General features: G+C 46.9%; 1 protein-coding gene across 4 annotated transcripts in view; it reads left to right on the forward strand.

The window, feature by feature from the left end:
• Positions 1 to 15,539, forward strand: part of DTX2 (deltex E3 ubiquitin ligase 2) — a 51,639-nt gene extending 36,100 nt beyond the window's left edge. For 2 of the 4 annotated variants that reach the window (XM_072640276.1, XM_072640273.1), the window contains exons 5-10: positions 4,464 to 4,604; positions 10,227 to 10,297; positions 11,417 to 11,575; positions 12,059 to 12,220; positions 13,168 to 13,257; positions 14,763 to 15,539. In XM_072640276.1, the coding sequence (XP_072496377.1) occupies positions 4,464 to 4,604; positions 10,227 to 10,297; positions 11,417 to 11,575; positions 12,059 to 12,220; positions 13,168 to 13,257; positions 14,763 to 14,987 (848 nt within the window). In that variant the 3' untranslated portion in view covers positions 14,988 to 15,539. The remainder of the gene's footprint in view (positions 1 to 4,463; positions 4,605 to 10,226; positions 10,298 to 11,416; positions 11,576 to 12,058; positions 12,221 to 13,167; positions 13,258 to 14,762) is intronic. The other 2 variants (XM_072640274.1, XM_072640275.1) reach the window with 1 other exon arrangement.
• The last annotated feature ends 3,275 nt before the right edge of the window (positions 15,540 to 18,814 follow it).

An 18,814-nucleotide genomic window follows, 5' to 3' on the forward strand; every position in this document is an offset into this window, starting at 1 on the left:
ATTTGAATTATTCGTCTTTATGGTATAGCCCTGCAAGTTCATGCTCCTGGGTGATCTTCCACCAGTCAGGTCAAGGGTTGACTTTTTTCTTCCTTCCTAAAGGATTTGGTAATACATAATTCAAAAGATTCCTTTTTGGGAAATCGAACAGTTAGCATTAATCTCAAGTTTTGGACTGGTCTTATTGTGGTCAAAAGGGCTTTCATACTGGGAGTTGGGGATCCTGTCCCCTTTACCTCTGGCCGCCTGTGCGGATAAACTCCTGCCTCTTCATGTGACTTAGGTCTGGTCTGATGGTAAGAGCTCTGGAAAAAGTGAACAGTGGTGAGATGATGTGACATTGCTGTAACACCATGCCAAAGGTGAAGTCTGGCTGGGGCTGTGTTCTCCATGAACAGTTTCCCTTCTTTCTGTCATAGGGACTTGCTGATGAATTGCTTATGTCAGTGCAGCCAGCAGGCATCATAGAACCTAACAAGGGACTTGTAATTGGGAGGCAGCATGTTCTCTCCTGATGCCATGAGGGCATCTCGAGGGCTTCAAGGCCCGTCTTGGCAGGGATTGGGGACTGGCTCTAAGAAAGCTGGGGGGCTTCCAAGGCCCCTGGTTTCTTTTCCAGGGTTCCACTTTCTGGTTATCTGATGTTCCCAGGTGAGGTCTATCAGGAGGAGACTGAGGGAAGCACCTGATCTAAAGCCCTTGCAGCCTCTGTTCTCAACCCTGATATACCCAGAGTTCTTTGTCTATGGAGCTGTTTTGTGATTCACAAACAAAGAAAAGTTTTCACTGTGATTGATTGCTAGGGTACGGAATCTCCTTAGCATGCCTTCCCTTCTGGTCATTTTTTTATAGCCTCTGGTTTTGTTTTTTTTTTCTGCATACCTTGACAAAATGCCTACTGTGTGCAAGAAGGGTCCTTGTGGGTGAGATTGAGAGGCCTGGGGCAACCTTGCCCTCATCTAGTGGAGGGAGGTGAGACAGGCACACCAGCTGCAATATATCTCCTCCAAACCCCTAGTGAGATGACTGCTGACCAATGAGGCTTCTTGTGAGGTGAGATTTGAACTGACCCTGGAGGGATGAACAGGGAGGGGTGTATTCTGTGCAGTGGAACACTGTCGCTCAGGAAGCACATGGCTTCAGGGCAGTCCCAGGCATAAGCACATGGAAAAGGATAAAGAAAGCACACTTGGAGCACACTGTGGAGGTGTGGCCCCAGAGGACCCTCTCCTGATGAAGATATGTCTTTGTTAAAGAAATGACAATTAAGGGACTTAACAAGGGACAACATGAATTCCCCCCACCCCTGTTCCTTTCTAAGTAAAATATTGCCAATGTAAAGGGGGAAAATGAGTGGTGGTGTGCTACTTAGTTCAAGTTAAATTTCCCTCCTGGCTTGTGATTCTGGGCAAGTCCCTTAACCAACCATCATGCTCCAGACACATCTCTCTGAGGCTCCAGTGCCTTTCTGCATTCGTAGAGGGAATTGCCTCTCTGGGAGTTCTATCACCAGTGAAGTCACAGAGGTCTCCTCTAAAAAGATACGCATTAAATGCCCTTTTTAGCACAAATGTTTTGGTAAAGAAAGTATGAGGCATGACCTTGGGCAAAGATTCTTAACTGTCTGCTGTTCGTAATGACTCCACCCCTCAGAGACCTCCTTGCATAGTGGCTTGTGTGATTGGAGAGCCAGATTCAAATCTCTCTTCTGATGCATTCCAGTGGTATAAACTTCCTGTCAGTGAAAGGGTGGAGGCTATTTCCCCTTCTCAGATTCCTTGCAGATTTGCATCATAATAATGTCTTAGGTATACCAAACTTCATAAAGAGACCTTGTAAGCAGCAGCTATAGGCAGTGACACGCCATAAGGTACCCTAGGATTGAGTGACCAGGCAGTCAAAAAGATGGGTCAGAAAGGGGATCCAGGCCCACCATTCCTGTGGTAGCCCTTACTCAAGTTTATTTCCCATACAATCACATTTACCCTTCTAAGTCCCACACAGTCTTTGGAGCCCTCCCTCATGCTTCATCCATAATGTGGAATGTATGTGCCAGCTGGCAGGCATTTTAGATCCTTGAGGGCCACATTGTCATCTTTTGATCATGTCCTAAAAATGATTCTGTTTCCTTATGGTTCTTTGCTCCTGAGTCTCCCCTCATTCCCCGAGGCTTTTGAGAGCCTTTGCTCTGTACCCTTCACCCAATACAGACCACAGTCTTTGCCCACTGGGCTTTCAGATCTCCCAGACCATCTTTCTATGCCTTGTGGATCAGGTGATAGTGGGTGCTCAGTAGATTGGGCTGAGGAACCAAGACACACGAAGTTTAGCTGCCACAGAAGGCAGTCAGTATGGTGAACTGTAGGACCAGACTGTACTTAGATCAGAGGAGAGGTCACCGGGAGAATAAGATCCTACATTTAGACAGCCTTCTCAAGGTTTACAGGTGAGTAGAGCTTGCATTATTGGGATTTGGACAGGTAGAGAGTTGGAAGGAGCATGGCTCAAGGTCTTTCATTGTTCTTGTCAGTTGTTTTTCAGTTGTGTCCAACATTTGGAATTTTCTTGGCAAAGATACTGGAGTAGTTTGCCATTTCCCGAGGCAAACAGGGTTAAGTGGTTTGCCCAGGGTCACACAGCTGGTAAGTGTCTGAGGCCAGAGTTGAACTTAGGAAGATGAGTCTTTCTGGCTCCAGACCAGGCACTCTGTGCACTATGGTGCCACTTAGCTGTCTGTTGTCCTTACTCTATGGTAAACTTTGAGTGTGGAGGAGACCTTGTGAAGAAAACCTGTGTCTGCATTGTATCTTCTAAGAAAAAACAGAAGCTTGTGACAAGTTTTGACACATCAGGGACTGTTGAGAATTTCACTGAAAAGGTGATCCAGGAAGCAGTCAGACTTAACTGAGTCCCAGACTTGAATTGCTTGAGCAGGGTAATGGTGCAGTCTGACTGACCATAAAGAGATTCTTCTGGCAGCTATGGGAGTGGGGAGAGATCAGAAGCTGGGTGAACACTTGGGTGCTTTGACTTCTTCCATGATCCAAGATGAGTGGGGGCTCTGTAAGTGAAGAGAAGGGGGCCAGATGTACAAAGTGTACTTGAAGTAGAGTCAGGGGGAGATGACCCAGGTTTTCAGACCTGCATGGGAGGATGGTAGAAATACAGAAGCTTGGAAGAGGCCTTGAGTTGAGGGAAAGGAAGGGGGGAGATTGCCAGTTATTTAGTGGTCCCCAAATTTGGTTGCTGTGATTCTGGGTACTTGAAAACTGTTGATCTCTTATTCCCTATACTGTGACCTAATTTTAGGCTTCTGACCCCAGCCAGCCCCTTTGACTCTGCTGAATTTTCTTTCCTGTGCTTCTGAAGTCTGCCTCAGTGAGAGCTTTCTTCATTCAATAGCCATAATTAAATTAAAGCAAGGAAACCCTGATTGAATCAGCAGATTTCTAGAGTCCCAAGCCTTTCTTCCCTTAGCTGGTCATACCAACCTGTGGCTGCCTCCATTTTCCTTTTGAAAGAGGGCAAGGTGTAAAATTCCATTTCTACACATTTAACCCAGGCTCAACAGAATTAGTGCTTTAACATGCGCCTAATACTCCAATTCACCTGTGGAAATCCAGGCAGCATCTGGTGACCCAGGAGTGACAGTAAAGTGAGAATGCCTGTGAATCCACAAGCCTTTTTGGGCAGTCATTTCAGCCCTCTGCTTCCTGCCTTCACAGATGCAATCATTTAGAGTTATTGGAGGGTGTGAAGTAGATGGCAAGGGTGGGGAGGTGCAGTTACTATGCACAGACTTCCATAAGTCCCTTACTGTTGTGACATGTACCTCATGGTTGTGTCAGGCTCCTGGAGCTGTGATCTCCTTAGAGAGAGGCACCATACCAAGTTTGAGTTTGCACTAGCAAGGGCCAGGGATGTGTGTGGAAGAGGTGTTGGGAAGCATCAGGTAAGACAGCCCTGTCCTGCTCCAATCAGGGGTGCTGTAGCTCTTACGCTTCTAACATGTCTCCTTTCTGTCATCTCTCTGACTGTCCTGTCTTCAGTGAAGCCTGCCACAAAGCAGAAGCTTCTCTGAGGACACGTAGCCTAGGCCCAGCCCGGCGGGACAAGGGTGCTTCCACCTCTGGTTGTGGCCTCACCTGCACTCTGTGAGAATTACGTGATGATCATCTGGTTACTCTTAGATGATGTCCTTGAGATGCACCTACTTGTCCCAGCCTTAAACTCTGTTCCCCCAGAATGCTTGTGGGCTCTGCTGGGCATCTCAGCCCTAGATCTAGTGGGCACTATGGGTTTGGGTTCCCAGATGTCACTGGCTTTGACTTGGATTTGATTTGGGGGTTTTTGGACTTGTTTTACTTTTTACTTGCTTAATTGATTCCTTTTATTGTTTCTCCCCTGTTCCTCCCTGTCTGCATGTTTGCCTTCACCCCACCCCCACCCCCCACCCCGTATAGGCATGACGAGTATTCTGATGTCAGCCATCGGACTCCCCGTGTGTCTTACCCGTGCACCACAGCCTGCCAGCCCTCCTGCCTCCTGTATGCCCACTAAAAATCACAGCTCAGTCAAGAGACTGAGGAAAATGTCAATGAAAGGTAGTTGCTGTTCACCAATGCTCTCTGGTCTCCTCCTGTCTTTGCTTACGCAGCACTGTACTCTCATTTCCACGCAGCCTCTTATGCCCTCCCTTTCTCAACTTTCTTGGGTTTAGCAGCGAGAGGCCAGTTACGGCACCGATCCCAGCTGCGTAATTGTACTGTGATGCCCTAGCTTAAGAGCTCTTTCTAGGGAAGCTTAGATTGTGAGGTCTTGCTGTTTTCACAGGCTTTAGAGACCATTTAGGCAATGGAATGAATCCCGTGAGCTGGGTGATCTTGCTCTGTTCAAAACCAGGTATGCCCTTTTTGCCTTATGTAATGTGTCTTTGATTAGGGTGGAAGTTTCTATAAGGAATGTGAAGAAGGGCACCCACGCTAAAATTCCTTTCCCGTTCACCCCCTCAGTAAGTAAGTCTTCTGTACAGCGCAAGAGATGACACTGGGCATGCACACATCTATCCTGCATTATTGACATGAAGAATAATCACTCACATTTATGTAGTGCTGTAGGGAAATGCCCATGGAATGAGATATTCAAGCAGACTTCCCTATAGAAATTCTTAAATACCCTGTGGCTCAGTGGAAAAAAACAGAGTCAAGAGTCAGTGACTGGCTGTCTCCTAAGCCAGTCCCAGCCCTGCCATCCAATACCTCTGTGACCTTAGCCAGACTTCCTGTCTCTGGGCTTCAGTTTCTGCCTATATAGAATGAAGGAGCTGGATGAGGTGGTCTAAGGGCCTTTATAGGCCTAGACCTGAGATCTTAAGAGTGTCTACCACTGTTATTTGAAACAAAAAAACTTAGAAGGTAAAATTGTTAATGATGATGATAATCATAAAGATAACTGGCATATGAGACCTTGCAAAGTTTTTAGCATGCTATAAATAGATTTTCTCACAACAGTTATATGAAGTCAATACCACCATGCCCATTTTAGAGATGAAACTCAGAAGTGAAGTGACTTGCCCAGGGTCACACAACTAGGAACTGTCAGGCAGGATTTGAACTCGGGTCTTCCTGACCCCAAGTCTAATATACTAGCCATAGAACCAGGCTATAAAGTCTTAGACTAATCTAGATTTGCACTGTTATTTTTCAATAGAAAAAAGCCAAAACATTGTTAAGCACTCATCTATAAGTGTGACTTTATGACCTGGCCCTGCCATTTGAATACGGATCCCTGTGGTACAGCATGCCAACAGTTTCCCCTTGTGCTTGGGTTTGCCATAGAAGAGTTGTGCCCTGGGTGACAGACAGAATATTGCAGGCAGCTGACTAACCTTCCAGGGAGCCTTGGCCAAAAGGCAGCTGAGAAACTTGTCCTTCTGGAGCCTGAATTATCTTGGCTAGCGAGCCTCACCTGTCTCCCAGGAGGACTCGTTCTGCTCCGGGTCCATGGACTTAGAGCAGTCTGGTGGTTCTGAGGTGGCCTGGGAAGACAAGCATTCAGAGTGTTAGGCCAGGTGACCTCTGAGCACAGGCTCACCCCAGCCCAAGGCCTACAGGACACTGGTACATCCTGCTCGTCTTTCAGAATTGATCCAATAAAAGAACCAAGCCCAGATTCCCCTCTGCCTGCTTCCCCCTGCTGATGCCATCCTCTGTTGCCTTCTGTTTGCATACAGTCATGTATCTTAAGGGCACAGTTTTTGTTCTTTGAGGGCACGAGGGATAGTATTTGCCGCCCTTTGTATCCCCAGAGCTTGGCACAGTGCCTGATAAGCATGCTTTTTACTAACTAAATCCTATAAAAAAAAGTTCACAGACTGAAGTTCAGTCTTGGTGGTGGCCCTAAAATGTCCATGTCCTCTACTACCTAGAAGATACTCAAGGAAAATAGTGTAACTTTTGTATCATTTGTGTTTAGGTTACTGTTAATGTAGGAAGTAACAGGGCTTCCAGCCCTTTCCTGTACAATCACACAAGGTCGGTAGCAGATGTGTAGTGTATAGGACAGTCTTTGTTTTACCCCACAAAAAATGCAGAAGGCAGAGAGAGAGAGAACTCACAGGAACCCATAAGCAGGTGCAGAGAATGTATAAATACTCAGTGTAACTTGGAAGCAATTGATACAATTACCCCACTTCTCCCTAAGAAAAACTTTGTAGTTCAGAACTTTGAATGGGGAAAGAGTGCTGTCTGCTGGAGGCACAGCCTGGCCATTGGAATCAGTTAACTGGATGGAGCCTCAGAAACTATTTAACATGCATGTGGACTCTCCCCTCCAGTTTCCCAGTTTCATTCATTAAAATCCTGGGTTCAGAGCATACCTGTCACCCAAATGACGTGTCCTTGAGCGCTCATCTCTCTGTGCCTCGGTTTCCCCATCAGCTTTATGGCTGAGGGTGAAAAATCCAACCTCCGCAGGCAACATCTGTCTGACCCTGGGCTTTCCACCATTTTGCAGACCTCATTGGGAGGTTTGGTCTGGCCCAGAGTGGAGTAGGTTTTACAAAGGCCTGTCACACTGGAAGGTGCAGCCCAAAGTCTTCTCCCAGCCCACCACCTCTTCCCTTCAGTCCTGAGAAGAGTGGCTGGAGAAAGGAGAGTAGTATTGGCATGCTCAATTCCTGCCTGCAGGATTGCCACTCTTAGAAATGCCAGGAACAGTTATGAGGCAGCTCGGAAATCAAGAGACTTAGAGGTCAACAGAAGAGGGTCTGCCCCAGGCTGCACATGGGGTTCTTGGTCTTCATTCTCCTGGCTTGCTTTGTTGTGTTGGTCTTCTTTAGGAGATACTGACTTTGGGGCAGAGTACCTCCAGATTAAGGCTAATTAGAGTGATCAGCATCATCAATTTATATTTGACTAGATTATAGTAAAGAACTAGATGCGGGACAGTGGGCAAAGTGTTGACTTTGTAGTCAGAGACTCAGGTTCCAATCTGAACTCCACTAATTATCTGAGATACCTTGGACAAGTCACATAACATATCTCAGTGTCTTAGTGTCTCACCTTTAGAATGAGGAGGCCGGGCAAAACTGAAATTAAGTTGTTTCCAAGGTAGCAAAATCATTAGTGACTTTATCCTATGGCAGGGAGCAGGGTGGGTCTGCATCAACCCTCACCTAATAAGGTGAAGGCCCAAGGGTTCCCCTCTAGGAGATCTCCCAGACTCCAGCATTCCCCAAGTATTTTGAAAACTTACATTTTTTTCGTCTTTCCATCATCTGCATTTCCCCATATATCCCTGTCTGTCACAGGGAATTATTTATATAAAGAATAAGAAAAAAATTAATAAAAAATAATCAATACATTAATAGAATCTCAGATCTGCAGTATTCCCCCCATGATTATGTCTCTTCTAAGGAGGGAGGGAAGGAGCAACATTCCCAGAGCTCCTTTGGGGGCCAAACATGGTCATAATTTCACAGAATTCTGTTTTGTTTTCCCAATAGCTATTTCTTAAGGATCTGCTCTAGGCCCCAGGGATACAGAGACCAGATCCTGCCTTCGAGGAGCTTACAGTACACTGGTACTCCTTGAAATACTGTTTCCCCCCTGCCTGCGATGAAAAACAGTCTCATAATAGGGAATAGAAATCATGGTGAGTTTTTGAGGAGCTCATGGTCAGTGGGGCAGAGCCAATATGATTGCCTAGTAATTGATTGCAGGAGGAAGGCTGCTGAGTGATCATAGTAGAAGTCTTGTTCCAATGCCCTTTAGGGACCAAAGAACCTGGAAGACTTTGTTTTTCAAAATACATCTTCCCCAGGGCAGGAAATCCGCCTTCCCCTGCGGTAGAGAAAAGTATATATTAGGAAGATGCATTTTTGTCTGTGAGAGACTCAGCATTGATGTTCTTGACTTTTCCCACCCACTTCCACCATTGCGGAAGCTGCACCGCATTGGGGGAGGGGTCAGTGTAGACAGCTAGCTGGGAAGTTAGAGACTCTGAATTCTTAGGGCTGCACTTTCCTTATTGGGTGAATTGGGGGTTGGATTAGAGGGCCGTATGTCCCCTCTGACTCTCAATCTGTGGGCCTGGTATTCACTCCCTCTTTGCAGCCATTTTATGAACACCTGTGCACTATTCTGTTCTTGGATTCAGTTGCAATTTAGTTTCATTAAAATATAAGCCTCTTAGGGTTTCATTTGATTTATCGTCCTCGATTTCCAGCTCTTGGATTATCTCCTGGTGAGTGCTCATTTCTGTGCTTTGCTCTGCATTCAGGCCTCAGGTTCTCCTGCTTCCTGCTAGTGCCTCAGCTGCTATACCATCAGACCATCAGACCTTACTCTTTCTATTGTAATGACCCACTTTCCAGTTCACTGATTTATTCTCTGGTCAGTTTCTTTTAATTTTCAGTTAACACACATTTATTTTCTTATTCCCCAACTGAAGAAAATAAAAACTTGTAACAAATGTGCAAAGTTTGCCAAACCAGTTCCCAAATTGGCCATGACCAAAAATAGATGTCTTGTTCCGTACCCTGAGGCCATGGGGAGGTAGGTAGCACGTTTCCTGTTTCCTAGCTCGTGCAATGGAATTGTGGTTGATCATTTTATTGATCAGCATTCTTAAGTCTTCAGAATTTCTTGTTCCATCCTAGTGGTAAAGGGTCCTGATTTATACCTCACTTTACATATCCATCCTTTCACCTACATGAACCCGAAGAGAAAGGGTTGGTCATGGCCGGTTTGGGCAGTTCCAAAACAAGGGCTGGAAGTAGAATCAGGCTGTTAGCTCAGGTCAAGCCCCCTACTCAGTCTCTCTCCCTTTGTTCACAATCACCTGCCCTTGCTTTGTTCTAGACCCTGCGTTTTAGGTAGCCCATCGATTCATTGCTGCTGATCTGTAGCAGAGTAAGAATGAGGATGGGGAAGAGGCTCAGTCTCACATTAGAAGAATCTCTTGAAGTGACTGGGGATGCTTTGCCTAAAGAGTAGAGGCTGGCAAAGGGAGGGAGAAGAAACTCAGTATCTTTGAAAGACTCCCTCATGTAAGAGGGATTAGGTTTGTTCTACTTGGCCCCGGGGGCCCGGACTATGAGGAATGGATAAAAGTTACTCAGCTTCAAAATAGATTGTAGATTGTCTGCAGGTCCTTGAGTCCACACAGAAGTGTGGGTACCAGCCATGTTTCAGAGACAGCTTCAATGATGGGAGCAGGGATTGGGCTAGCTGCTTCTATGGCATCCTGGTCCTGAAAGGGGCCCTGGGGGCACTCTTCACTTGGGAGTCTCACGTCACAGCAGCTGGAAGCAGGGGCTGCATATGTGAGCCCTGACTTCAGCCTCTGCTCCATATCTTCTGATGCCCCCCTGGGAGAGGCTGGTTCTAGTCTGCCTAGGGTGCAGCTGAGCGGGTGCCACAGGCTTGGGGCTGCTCTCAGCTCTTGCTGCCTTGTCTTCTCCCCACCTGAGGGTTTGACTGAGAAATGGTCATGGCCCTTGCCTTGTGCATGGAAAGAACAGCTCTTGGGCCTCTTGGAATGCCTCTCATCTCTGTTGTCCATTAACCTTCTCCAATCTTTACCTTTTAACTGATTTTTTTCCCCTGGCAGCTTGGACCTCTCTCACTTGCTCTTCTCCTTCTGGCCTCAGTCTTTTCCCCCCTATCTATGTACCTTAGGGAACATTGTGTTCTTCCTCTCTTGGGTCTTTTTCTTTTTTTCAGATCCAGCATCCCGGGAGCCTGAGCAGGTGCTTAAAAACTTCTCTGAAGAGCTGAAAACCCCCCCTGACGAGGTGAGCCTGTGTCATCTGAGTTTATGCTGGGCACTCCTCCTCTCTGGTCCAAGCATATGCCACTTCCAAAGTGGGCCATTCCCACAGAGGAAGATGTGGGTTCTGCTCACACACGGTGGGAATGCTTTCCTCCCACCTGCTCTCACTGCCTTCCCTTGCCTAGACAGCAGCTGAGTACCACAGACCATGCATCAGAACAGAAGGAGAAATGTGCTGGTTGCCCAGTGTAGCCCATGCTGATTCATGGTAACCCATGGGACACTCCTCTTAGCAAGACAGGTCAGCGTGCATTTATTGAGTGCTTATTGCATGCCAGGTGCTCTGCCAGGCCTGGGCATACAGATACAAGCACAAAGAAAAGCAGCTCCCTGTGCCTGCAGGAGAAGGGGCTCCTGGGCTAACTTGTGCCATCCACCTGCCCACCCCACCCCGCTCCAAGCCTTCCTAGTGAAGTAAATGTGAGGTAAGCACCAGCTCTGTGTAGAGGTGGCCAGAGCTCATAGTCATCAGCATTGTGAACAGTTGATCAGACATTTATTAAGCACCAACTGACTGTATGCCATTGGTGTATCTGAAGCTGGGGGGAGCCATAGCACATGCAGTGCTGGGCCTGGAGTCAGGAAGATTAGGCTTTCTGAATTCAGATGTGGCCTCTGACGCTTAATAGTTGTCTGACCCTGGGCAAGTCATTTAATCCTGTTTGCCTCAGTTTTCTTATCTGTAAAATGAACTGGAGAAGGAAATGACCAACCACTCCAGTGTCTCTGCCAAGAAAACAAATGAGGTCACCACTGAATTAGACAATGTGTGCCAGGTACTGTGCTAAGCCCTGCTCATCAGCACCATCTAGTTTCTGAGACAGTAAATAGGTGTATTGACCTCAGCAGGTAGCTTGGGAGTTTGATTTTTTTCCGCTGTAACTGAATTTCCCTGGGTTCCTTTTTTTGGGTACTTGCTTCTTTCTCTTAAAAGTTAAATGCTCAGAGATGTTCTGCCTGGTCAAGATTTTATTTGCCGGTACCTCAGCCATCTCCTGATCCAAATATTTGATGTTCCCCTTTGGCTAGAGCTCGTTCATTGCCTTTCTTCTCCTCCTCTCCTTTCTTGGTTTGTCTATAGGACTGCATCATCTGTATGGAGAAATTGTCCACCTCCTCTGGCTACAGCGACGTGATAGAGAGCAAGAAAATTGGTCCTGACGTCGTGGGGCGGCTCGTCAAATGCAGTCATGCCTTTCACCTGCTCTGTGTGCTGGCCATGTACCGGACTGGGAACAAGGTGGGCATGGGCAGATCACCTTGTCCTGCTGACGATGTTCTGAATGGGGAATGAGGAGTCCAAGTCTTCTCAGGGGCTTGGTGGCCCTTTGCCCTGGCTTTTGAAATTTTAAAACTGTTCATGGCATAAGACTTAGCTTAGGGTTCCTACCCCTCAAAGATTGAAGAGGCTGCTGGAAGTCTCTTTCATTTGTACTAGAAAGATCACAGGATTAGGAGTTAAAAGATAATTGACTTCATTCCCAGATACACCTGGTCCTGGCTCTGAGAGAGATCTCAGATGACCACAAAGACCTGGGTTCAAATCCCTCCTTGACATTTCCTTGCTGGGTGAGGTTACAGGCAAATAGCCTTTGTCTTCTTCCCTGTGAAATAGGAATGATCATTCCCATGCCTCCAAGGGTTGTAGTGTAGGCCAACTTCATGGTCTTCCCCTCTGTGATTCAGTAAGTAACAGTGTCCCTATCTGACTGATTTTCCACAGGATGGAAGCCTTCAGTGTCCTTCCTGTAAAACTATCTATGGGGAGAAAACTGGAACTCAGCCCAAGGGAAAGATGGAATTTGCCGTGTTCAAGGCCTCCCTCCCTGGCCATGAAGACTGCGGGACAATAGAGATCATTTATAACATCCCTCGAGGAATTCAGGTAGCATGACGTGTCCCTGGGGTCAGTGCTGTGCTGCTGCTGCCCTTCCTGGCTCTGGGGCTGGGCTGGGTTGAACCTTAACTGCTTGTCCAGAAGTGAGGCCTTGTGAGGGAATGGGCAGGCAGGATGGAAGGGAGTCCCTTGCTCCCATGGTTTTTGTTGAAATGTCCTGACCCTTCACCTGTCCCTTGGGCCTCCAGGCAGGGCCCCTGGGATCAACCATCTGGGGTGAGGCCTAGAATGTGTGTCCTCTCTTGTGCACCTCTGGTTCCATTTTTTTCTGATGGGCTCAGACTCATGCTACCCTGACATATTGCCCTAGACCAGCAAAAAAGTCTCTAGTTGAATTCAGCAAGTTGTTCCTGAAGGGGAAACCAGAAAATGGGGAGAGTCATTACATGAAAGAAGTACTTAGTTATGGGACAGGATCAGACCCCTAGAGAAGGGGTATCGAGAACCAAAATGGGTCTGGGGTAAAGGATCTGGAATTTGCTTTTCAGTAGCATAAGTGCTGAGACCTCACACACTGCCCATGGCAGGAGGGAACCATGTCTTAGCTCAGTCTTAGAGCACATAGTAATGTCTTTTGTACCCAGTTAGTGGTTAATATTTGTTGAATTGAAAAGGAGAAGCACTGTGAGCTGCAGCAGTCACAGATTGTAGTATAGAGGCGGATGAAGTCAGGAAGGGTGTGTAGGATTGGGGAAGGGCCTTTTTGATACTGTGATGTCAGATGAAAGGTGAGGAGGTGGAGAGGTCGGGCAGCCCAGCCTGGAAAGCACTTCCACAGTTTCCTGAGCCCCAGGGGTGTGGTGGGACATGACCAAGGACAGCTTGGGGCAGGCCTGTCAGTCCTCAGATATGGGATTGAAGTATAACTAACTGTGCCTGCTTCTTTTGCCTTGAATCTGAGGGGTGCAGACTTTGTCTGTGTTTTCCTGTTGCAGGGTCCTGAGCATCCGAACCCAGGAAAGCCGTTCACAGCCAGGGGGTTTCCCCGTCATTGCTATCTCCCTGACAATGCGCAGGGTAGAAAGGTAAAGAAAGGCATTCTGCTCTTGACTTAGTTTGTAATTTTTAATTTTAACTCCTGAACATGTGGAATGGTTGAATGCAAACAACACAGACTAGGGGGCTTTGTTGCTAACCTGCTGTTACATCTTGGCCTTGGGTTCCCAGTCAGTAAAATAAGGGGCTTGCATGAGCTGCTGTCTCTTGTCTCTTTCGGGTTCCTTGACTGTGATTCAGGTGGAGTAAAGAATTTATCCACATCTGCCTGGTGCGGGAAGGAGAAGGAAGCTGGTATCTCATGCTGCCTCCTTCTTGCTGCTTCTTGGGGACTCTCCCCTCAGTCAGAGGAAGCCCTATTATAGCTCAAAAGAGTCAGGAGCTGCCCTTGGGCCACCTGGAATTGGTGGCTCAGTCAGGGAAGTCTTTCTGCAGCAGATTTCATTTTTTATTCTTTTCCTCAAAAGGTTTAAGATGGATGTTGGACTCCCCCAGGATTTAAATTGGATGCAGCCTAGACTGGTTTATTCAGGTGGTTAGCCCAGATCAGTTTGCATTGGGCCATGGATGTCCTGCATCCTGACCCCCAATCTGTCCAGAGGGAGGGATCAGAGACTGTAAATGGGCTTCGCCCCTCCCAACCCCCCCAGAAGACCTAGCTGCACATGTGACCACGTGTCACTCCAGAGCAGCTGTTTTGGCCGTGTTGTTTTAGTGTGGGTCACTGAGCCAGCTGTGTGACTTTTGAACGACTGTAACGATGATAAAGCAGCACATAAGTTTTAAGGTTTGGAAAACACTTCACATAATTATTAGATTCAGTCACATTTTAATGGCAGTCACATTTAAAAAGAGGCAGTGATTCAACCTGTCTCTTTAAACAAAACTTGTGCTTGGGAGAATTAGTGACAGAAGGGAAGAAGGCTGCGGAGACAATTCGGAACGGGTCACTCAGCACATTTGTACAAAGTGCCTACTGTGTATAGAGCCACACGGTAAAAACCAAGCCCTGGCCTTTGTGGAGCTCGCAGTACAGTGAGTTCCCACAGTGCCTGGTCCTGTGCTCTGCCTGGCTTCCCCATGGGCAACTGAAGTCAGCCTCCCCCTTCAGATTTCCCCCAGCGTCTCACCGAGACTGCCCTATGGCTGCCTGGGAAGAGCCCCTGAGACCTTTCCTTCTTTTTTCTCTTAATTGAATGTTTTACGAACTATCATGCCAATATATTTGTGGGGGCTGATAGCTCACTGTACATTCTTCTCCAGATTCTAGCTCTGTTGTTCTGAGCCTCAGTTTCCTCTGTAAAATGGAAATAATCCTAGCACCTTGTTGTGAGGCTCACAGTTTGCTAGGGTGGTGAAAGACCCCTTCAGAGCTAAAATTCTGTGAGGCTTCAGGCTCTCCTCCTGGGGTTTTGCTGTCCTTCCCATTAAATTCTGAAGGCAGCCTCTCTTCTGCCTGTAAAGAGGGTTCTGCTTCCTCTGGGAATGATTTGTGCTCTGCCAGTTGGTGCATCTTTCTCTCTTTCCTACCTAGGTTTTGGAACTTCTGAAGGTGGCCTGGAACAGGCGCCTGATCTTCACGGTGGGAACCTCCAACACCACAGGTGAGACGGACACCGTGGTGTGGAATGAGATCCACCACAAAACCGAGATGGGTCATAACATGACTGGCCATGGCTACCCCGACCCCAACTACCTGGACAACGTGCTGGCAGAGCTGGCTGCACAGGGAGTGACCGAAGACTGTCTTGGCCAGTGATGTCCCGGAGCCCCCAGGACTGAGATGCTGGCTGGAGCCCTGCCCCCGGGGACCCACTGATGCTCTGTAGCTCGCACCGCCTTACGTCCCCATCTCACCCCTCATCCTGTTTGCAGCAATAATGCATTTGGGGCTTGGTCATTGACCAAGCATTCCCCAGGTCATTTTTATCTAAGGTCTCAATATTTTTCCATGATGTCGATGCCGTATGCCCGGGGTGTCTTGCTACACTGGATGCCTGGAATTTTTTCTAGTTTGCACATCTTGACTTATTCTATTTGGTCTGTCCACAGAAAAGGCCATAAGCCTGGGTAGTCATCTGGCGGGTCCAAAAGATGCAGCTACCTCGATTAATCCAGACCCGTTCTGTCTCCTCGCTGTGGTTGGCTCCAGGTTGGTGGTGCCTGCAGATCCAAGATGGCGTCCTTTAAGGGGACGACCTCTCGCCCACCCATTTTGATGGGCTCTTGGTCCGCTCTTCCTTCATACCTCACTGCTGGTTTTAGGAATTTCTCTACTTTCTTTTCTTGCAATAAACTCAAATACCTATAACCACATGGCTTCATTGCTTTCCTATGCACACACATACTTCATGGATGTTCTCTAAGCAGAAATGCCAAGAGCACACTGCAGGGTGTGACTAGCCCTATCAGAACCCCAGATCTTTAGTGAATGGAGGGCTCTGGAGGGAGGGGGCACAATACTGGCTTCCTTACACATTTGAGCTGCCCCTCTGATATCAACAGCTGCTTTTCCCACTTTCCGTAAAGTAGACTTCTGTTTGACCCTGCTTATGATGCTTCAATCTACAAAGAGTGTTCCTAAAGACTCAGACTTTCCCTTGCCCTGCACATGTTCTCTGGCCATTCCATTTGTTGGTTTGCTCCAAGAGCCAGATTGTGGAGTTTTGCCTACCCCCCCCCACTCTGTGTGCTCTTACGTCTCTTTTGAGGTCATCGGTGTTTTCCCTCTGTAGAAAGGCATGGAGAAAACTTGAACAGGAACATTCTAAGCCCAGGTGGAAGGATCAGAAAGCTGGGAGGGTGGGCTCCCATCCGCTTGTACCACATCAACATACTCATGCTATGTTGTTTGAGTAGAATCTTATGACCAGATACAGCAGTGACTCACCAAGGCGAGACCTATGGTGAGGGAGGGAGACAGGGAGGCCAGGCCTGAGCCTCGACTGGGAAGGGTTTAGTCGAAATCTAAGCATCCATGAGTATTTTGAAATGGTACTTGTCCTTTTTTTAGTAACCCTCAGGACCTATGCTGTTGGCTAGCTTATCAGCAGATTTGGAAATTGGAAAGAAACACTAAAGGCGGGGCTCAGAACCCCTTGTCTAATCCAGTGTTATTTCTTAGAAATGGAATTATCCAGGCATCTGGGACTAAGCTACAGGAGGTGAGGGAAGGGAGAGATCAGAATAGACAGGGACAGTCTCATAAGGAAGAGGTGGGTGAACCTCAAACATAGCTTTGAAGGGCAGGAGGGTTCAGATCAGGGATAGGGAGAGGGCAAAGTAGGAAGGAGCCATAGAGTTCCTCTGCCCACCATGGGAAATGGTGTCCCACAGTCAGAAGGGTCTCCTCAGGCCTCTGGGGAACCTAATGATCCATGAGCTGTCTCTCTTTGCCATGTGAACCACTTTGGGACCTTGTACCCTGAGACAAATCATCACACAAAATACTCTGTGCCACAGACATCCTGGCAAGAGCTGGGCCTTGGGCTGATCTGCAGGGTAAATAAGCAAGCCAAAAGATTCCAGCCCCACCCCCATTCTCCTCTCACCAGGATCATAGATACAGAATTTGTCACACAATGCACTTCCCTCAGCACATGTGTGCCAAGCTTTGTGCCGTACCCCCTCATGGTACACTTCACAATGAGTTGGATGAGAGTTTGGAGAGGTCATACCAAATGGGGCCTAGTGACTGATAACCTGCTGGAGGTGGGAAGGACAGGCTTGGGAGTCAGACTAGACTCTAATTCTGAGATCAAGTTCCTCAGCTGGATAAAGGGTGCACTTTTAGGATTGTGAACAGACTGCTTTGCAAACCCTGGGTCACTCTGCTTTTCCCTTACCTACTGGCCATTGATTTTATAGTAAAAACCAGTCCCAGATACAGACATTCATCAAGAGGCTGAACTAAAGGCTGATACTGAAGTACAAAGGTCTGGACAAGCAATGGGCATGCATTCAGCACCTTCTGTGTACGGTGCCAGGGATAGAAAGACAAGTTTAAAAAGTCCATGTCCTCTAAGAATTTGCATTTTGGGAAAATAACATACACACAGGCAGGTAGATAGAGAATAAATGTAATAGAAATGGTACTTTGAGAGAGGGAGGACATGACATTGCATCCTTTCTAAGAAGTGTCACTAGGAAAGGGCCTTAAAACATCTGATCTCCTTCCCTCATCCTATAAAAGATAGACTCGACAGGCCTTGGCAACAGCTTGGATGTGGGAGGTGAGTGAGGATGTCAGAGAATCCGGAAGATTGCAGTCCCCCTGGACAGAAAGGAAATGATGAAAAATTCGAGTTAGATTACAAATCTCAGTCAGAGGCATACTGTAGTTATAGGGGGAAAGGGAGGAGGGGGAACGAGTCTTTAATTATCAAAAGCAAGGCAGCTAGTAATTTATTGGTTTGCCTTAATGATCATTTAAGAGTTAAAGGATACACCCAACAAAATGAGTCAGTGTTGGAGCTTCTGTGGAAAGTCAGGCATGGTAATGTTCTCTTGAAGGAGTTACCTTGGTCCAATCATTCTGGAAAGCAATTTGGAATCATGCTAAGAAAGTGACCAAAATGTCCATTCCCAATGCAGTGAAAATCAGAAAGAAATCCTTTCACTAGTGTGTGTGTGTGAGAGAGAGACAGAGACAGAGACAGAGATGGAGATGGAGAGAGAAATCTTTGCAGAAAGTTTCTGATAAAGGTGTATGCTAGATATATAAGGAACTGTTCCAGTTTATAAGAAAAAAAGCCATTCCCCAATATGGTCAAAAGATATGAACAGCCAGTTTTCAAGGGAAGAAATCCGAACTACCAACCATACACAAAAATACTCCAAGTCACTACTAATTAGAGAAATGCAAATTAGAGCAACTCAGAGGTTTTACCTGATATCTATAAGATTAGCAAAGATGGAAAATGACTAATCTTGGAGAAGCTATAGGAAAGCTAGCGTATGAACGCACTGTGGGTGGAGCTGAGCAGATTGGGTAGACTTCTGGAGAACAATTTGGAACCATGCCCCAAAAGCCACTCAACCATCTATACCCTTTGACCCAGTGATACCCCTACTAGACCTATATCTCAGAAACTTCAAAGAAGGAAGGAGAAAGACCCATAAGTATAAAAATATTTATTGCAGTTCTTTTCGTAGGGGCAAAGAAATGGAAACTAAAGGGTTGCCTATCTCTTGGAAAGAGATGGCATGTGATTACAATGGGATACTATTGTGCCATAAGAAGTGACAAAAGGCGGGTTTGTAAAAACATGGGAAGACTTGTTTGAACTGATGCAGAGTGAAGTGATCAGAACTGGGAGAACAGTATATGCAGTAACAGTAATATTGCTAAGAGAAGCAACTTTAAAAGACCTAAGAACTCTGCTCAACACAAAGACTAACCATGATTCCAGGGTCTTGCTCCCCACCTCCTGATGGAGACGAGGTGGACACATGTTGCAGAATGAGGCACACATTTTTAGACATGGTCTATGTGGGAGTTAGTTTTGCTCGACTCTATCTGTTGCAAAGTTTCTGTTTCTTTGTAGTCATTTTGGAGAGGAGGACAATTAGAACAAGCAGTTAGGG

The sequence above is a fragment of the Notamacropus eugenii genome, chromosome 2 (assembly GCF_028372415.1).
Source record: "Notamacropus eugenii isolate mMacEug1 chromosome 2, mMacEug1.pri_v2, whole genome shotgun sequence".
Lineage (NCBI taxonomy): Eukaryota > Metazoa > Chordata > Mammalia > Diprotodontia > Macropodidae > Notamacropus > Notamacropus eugenii.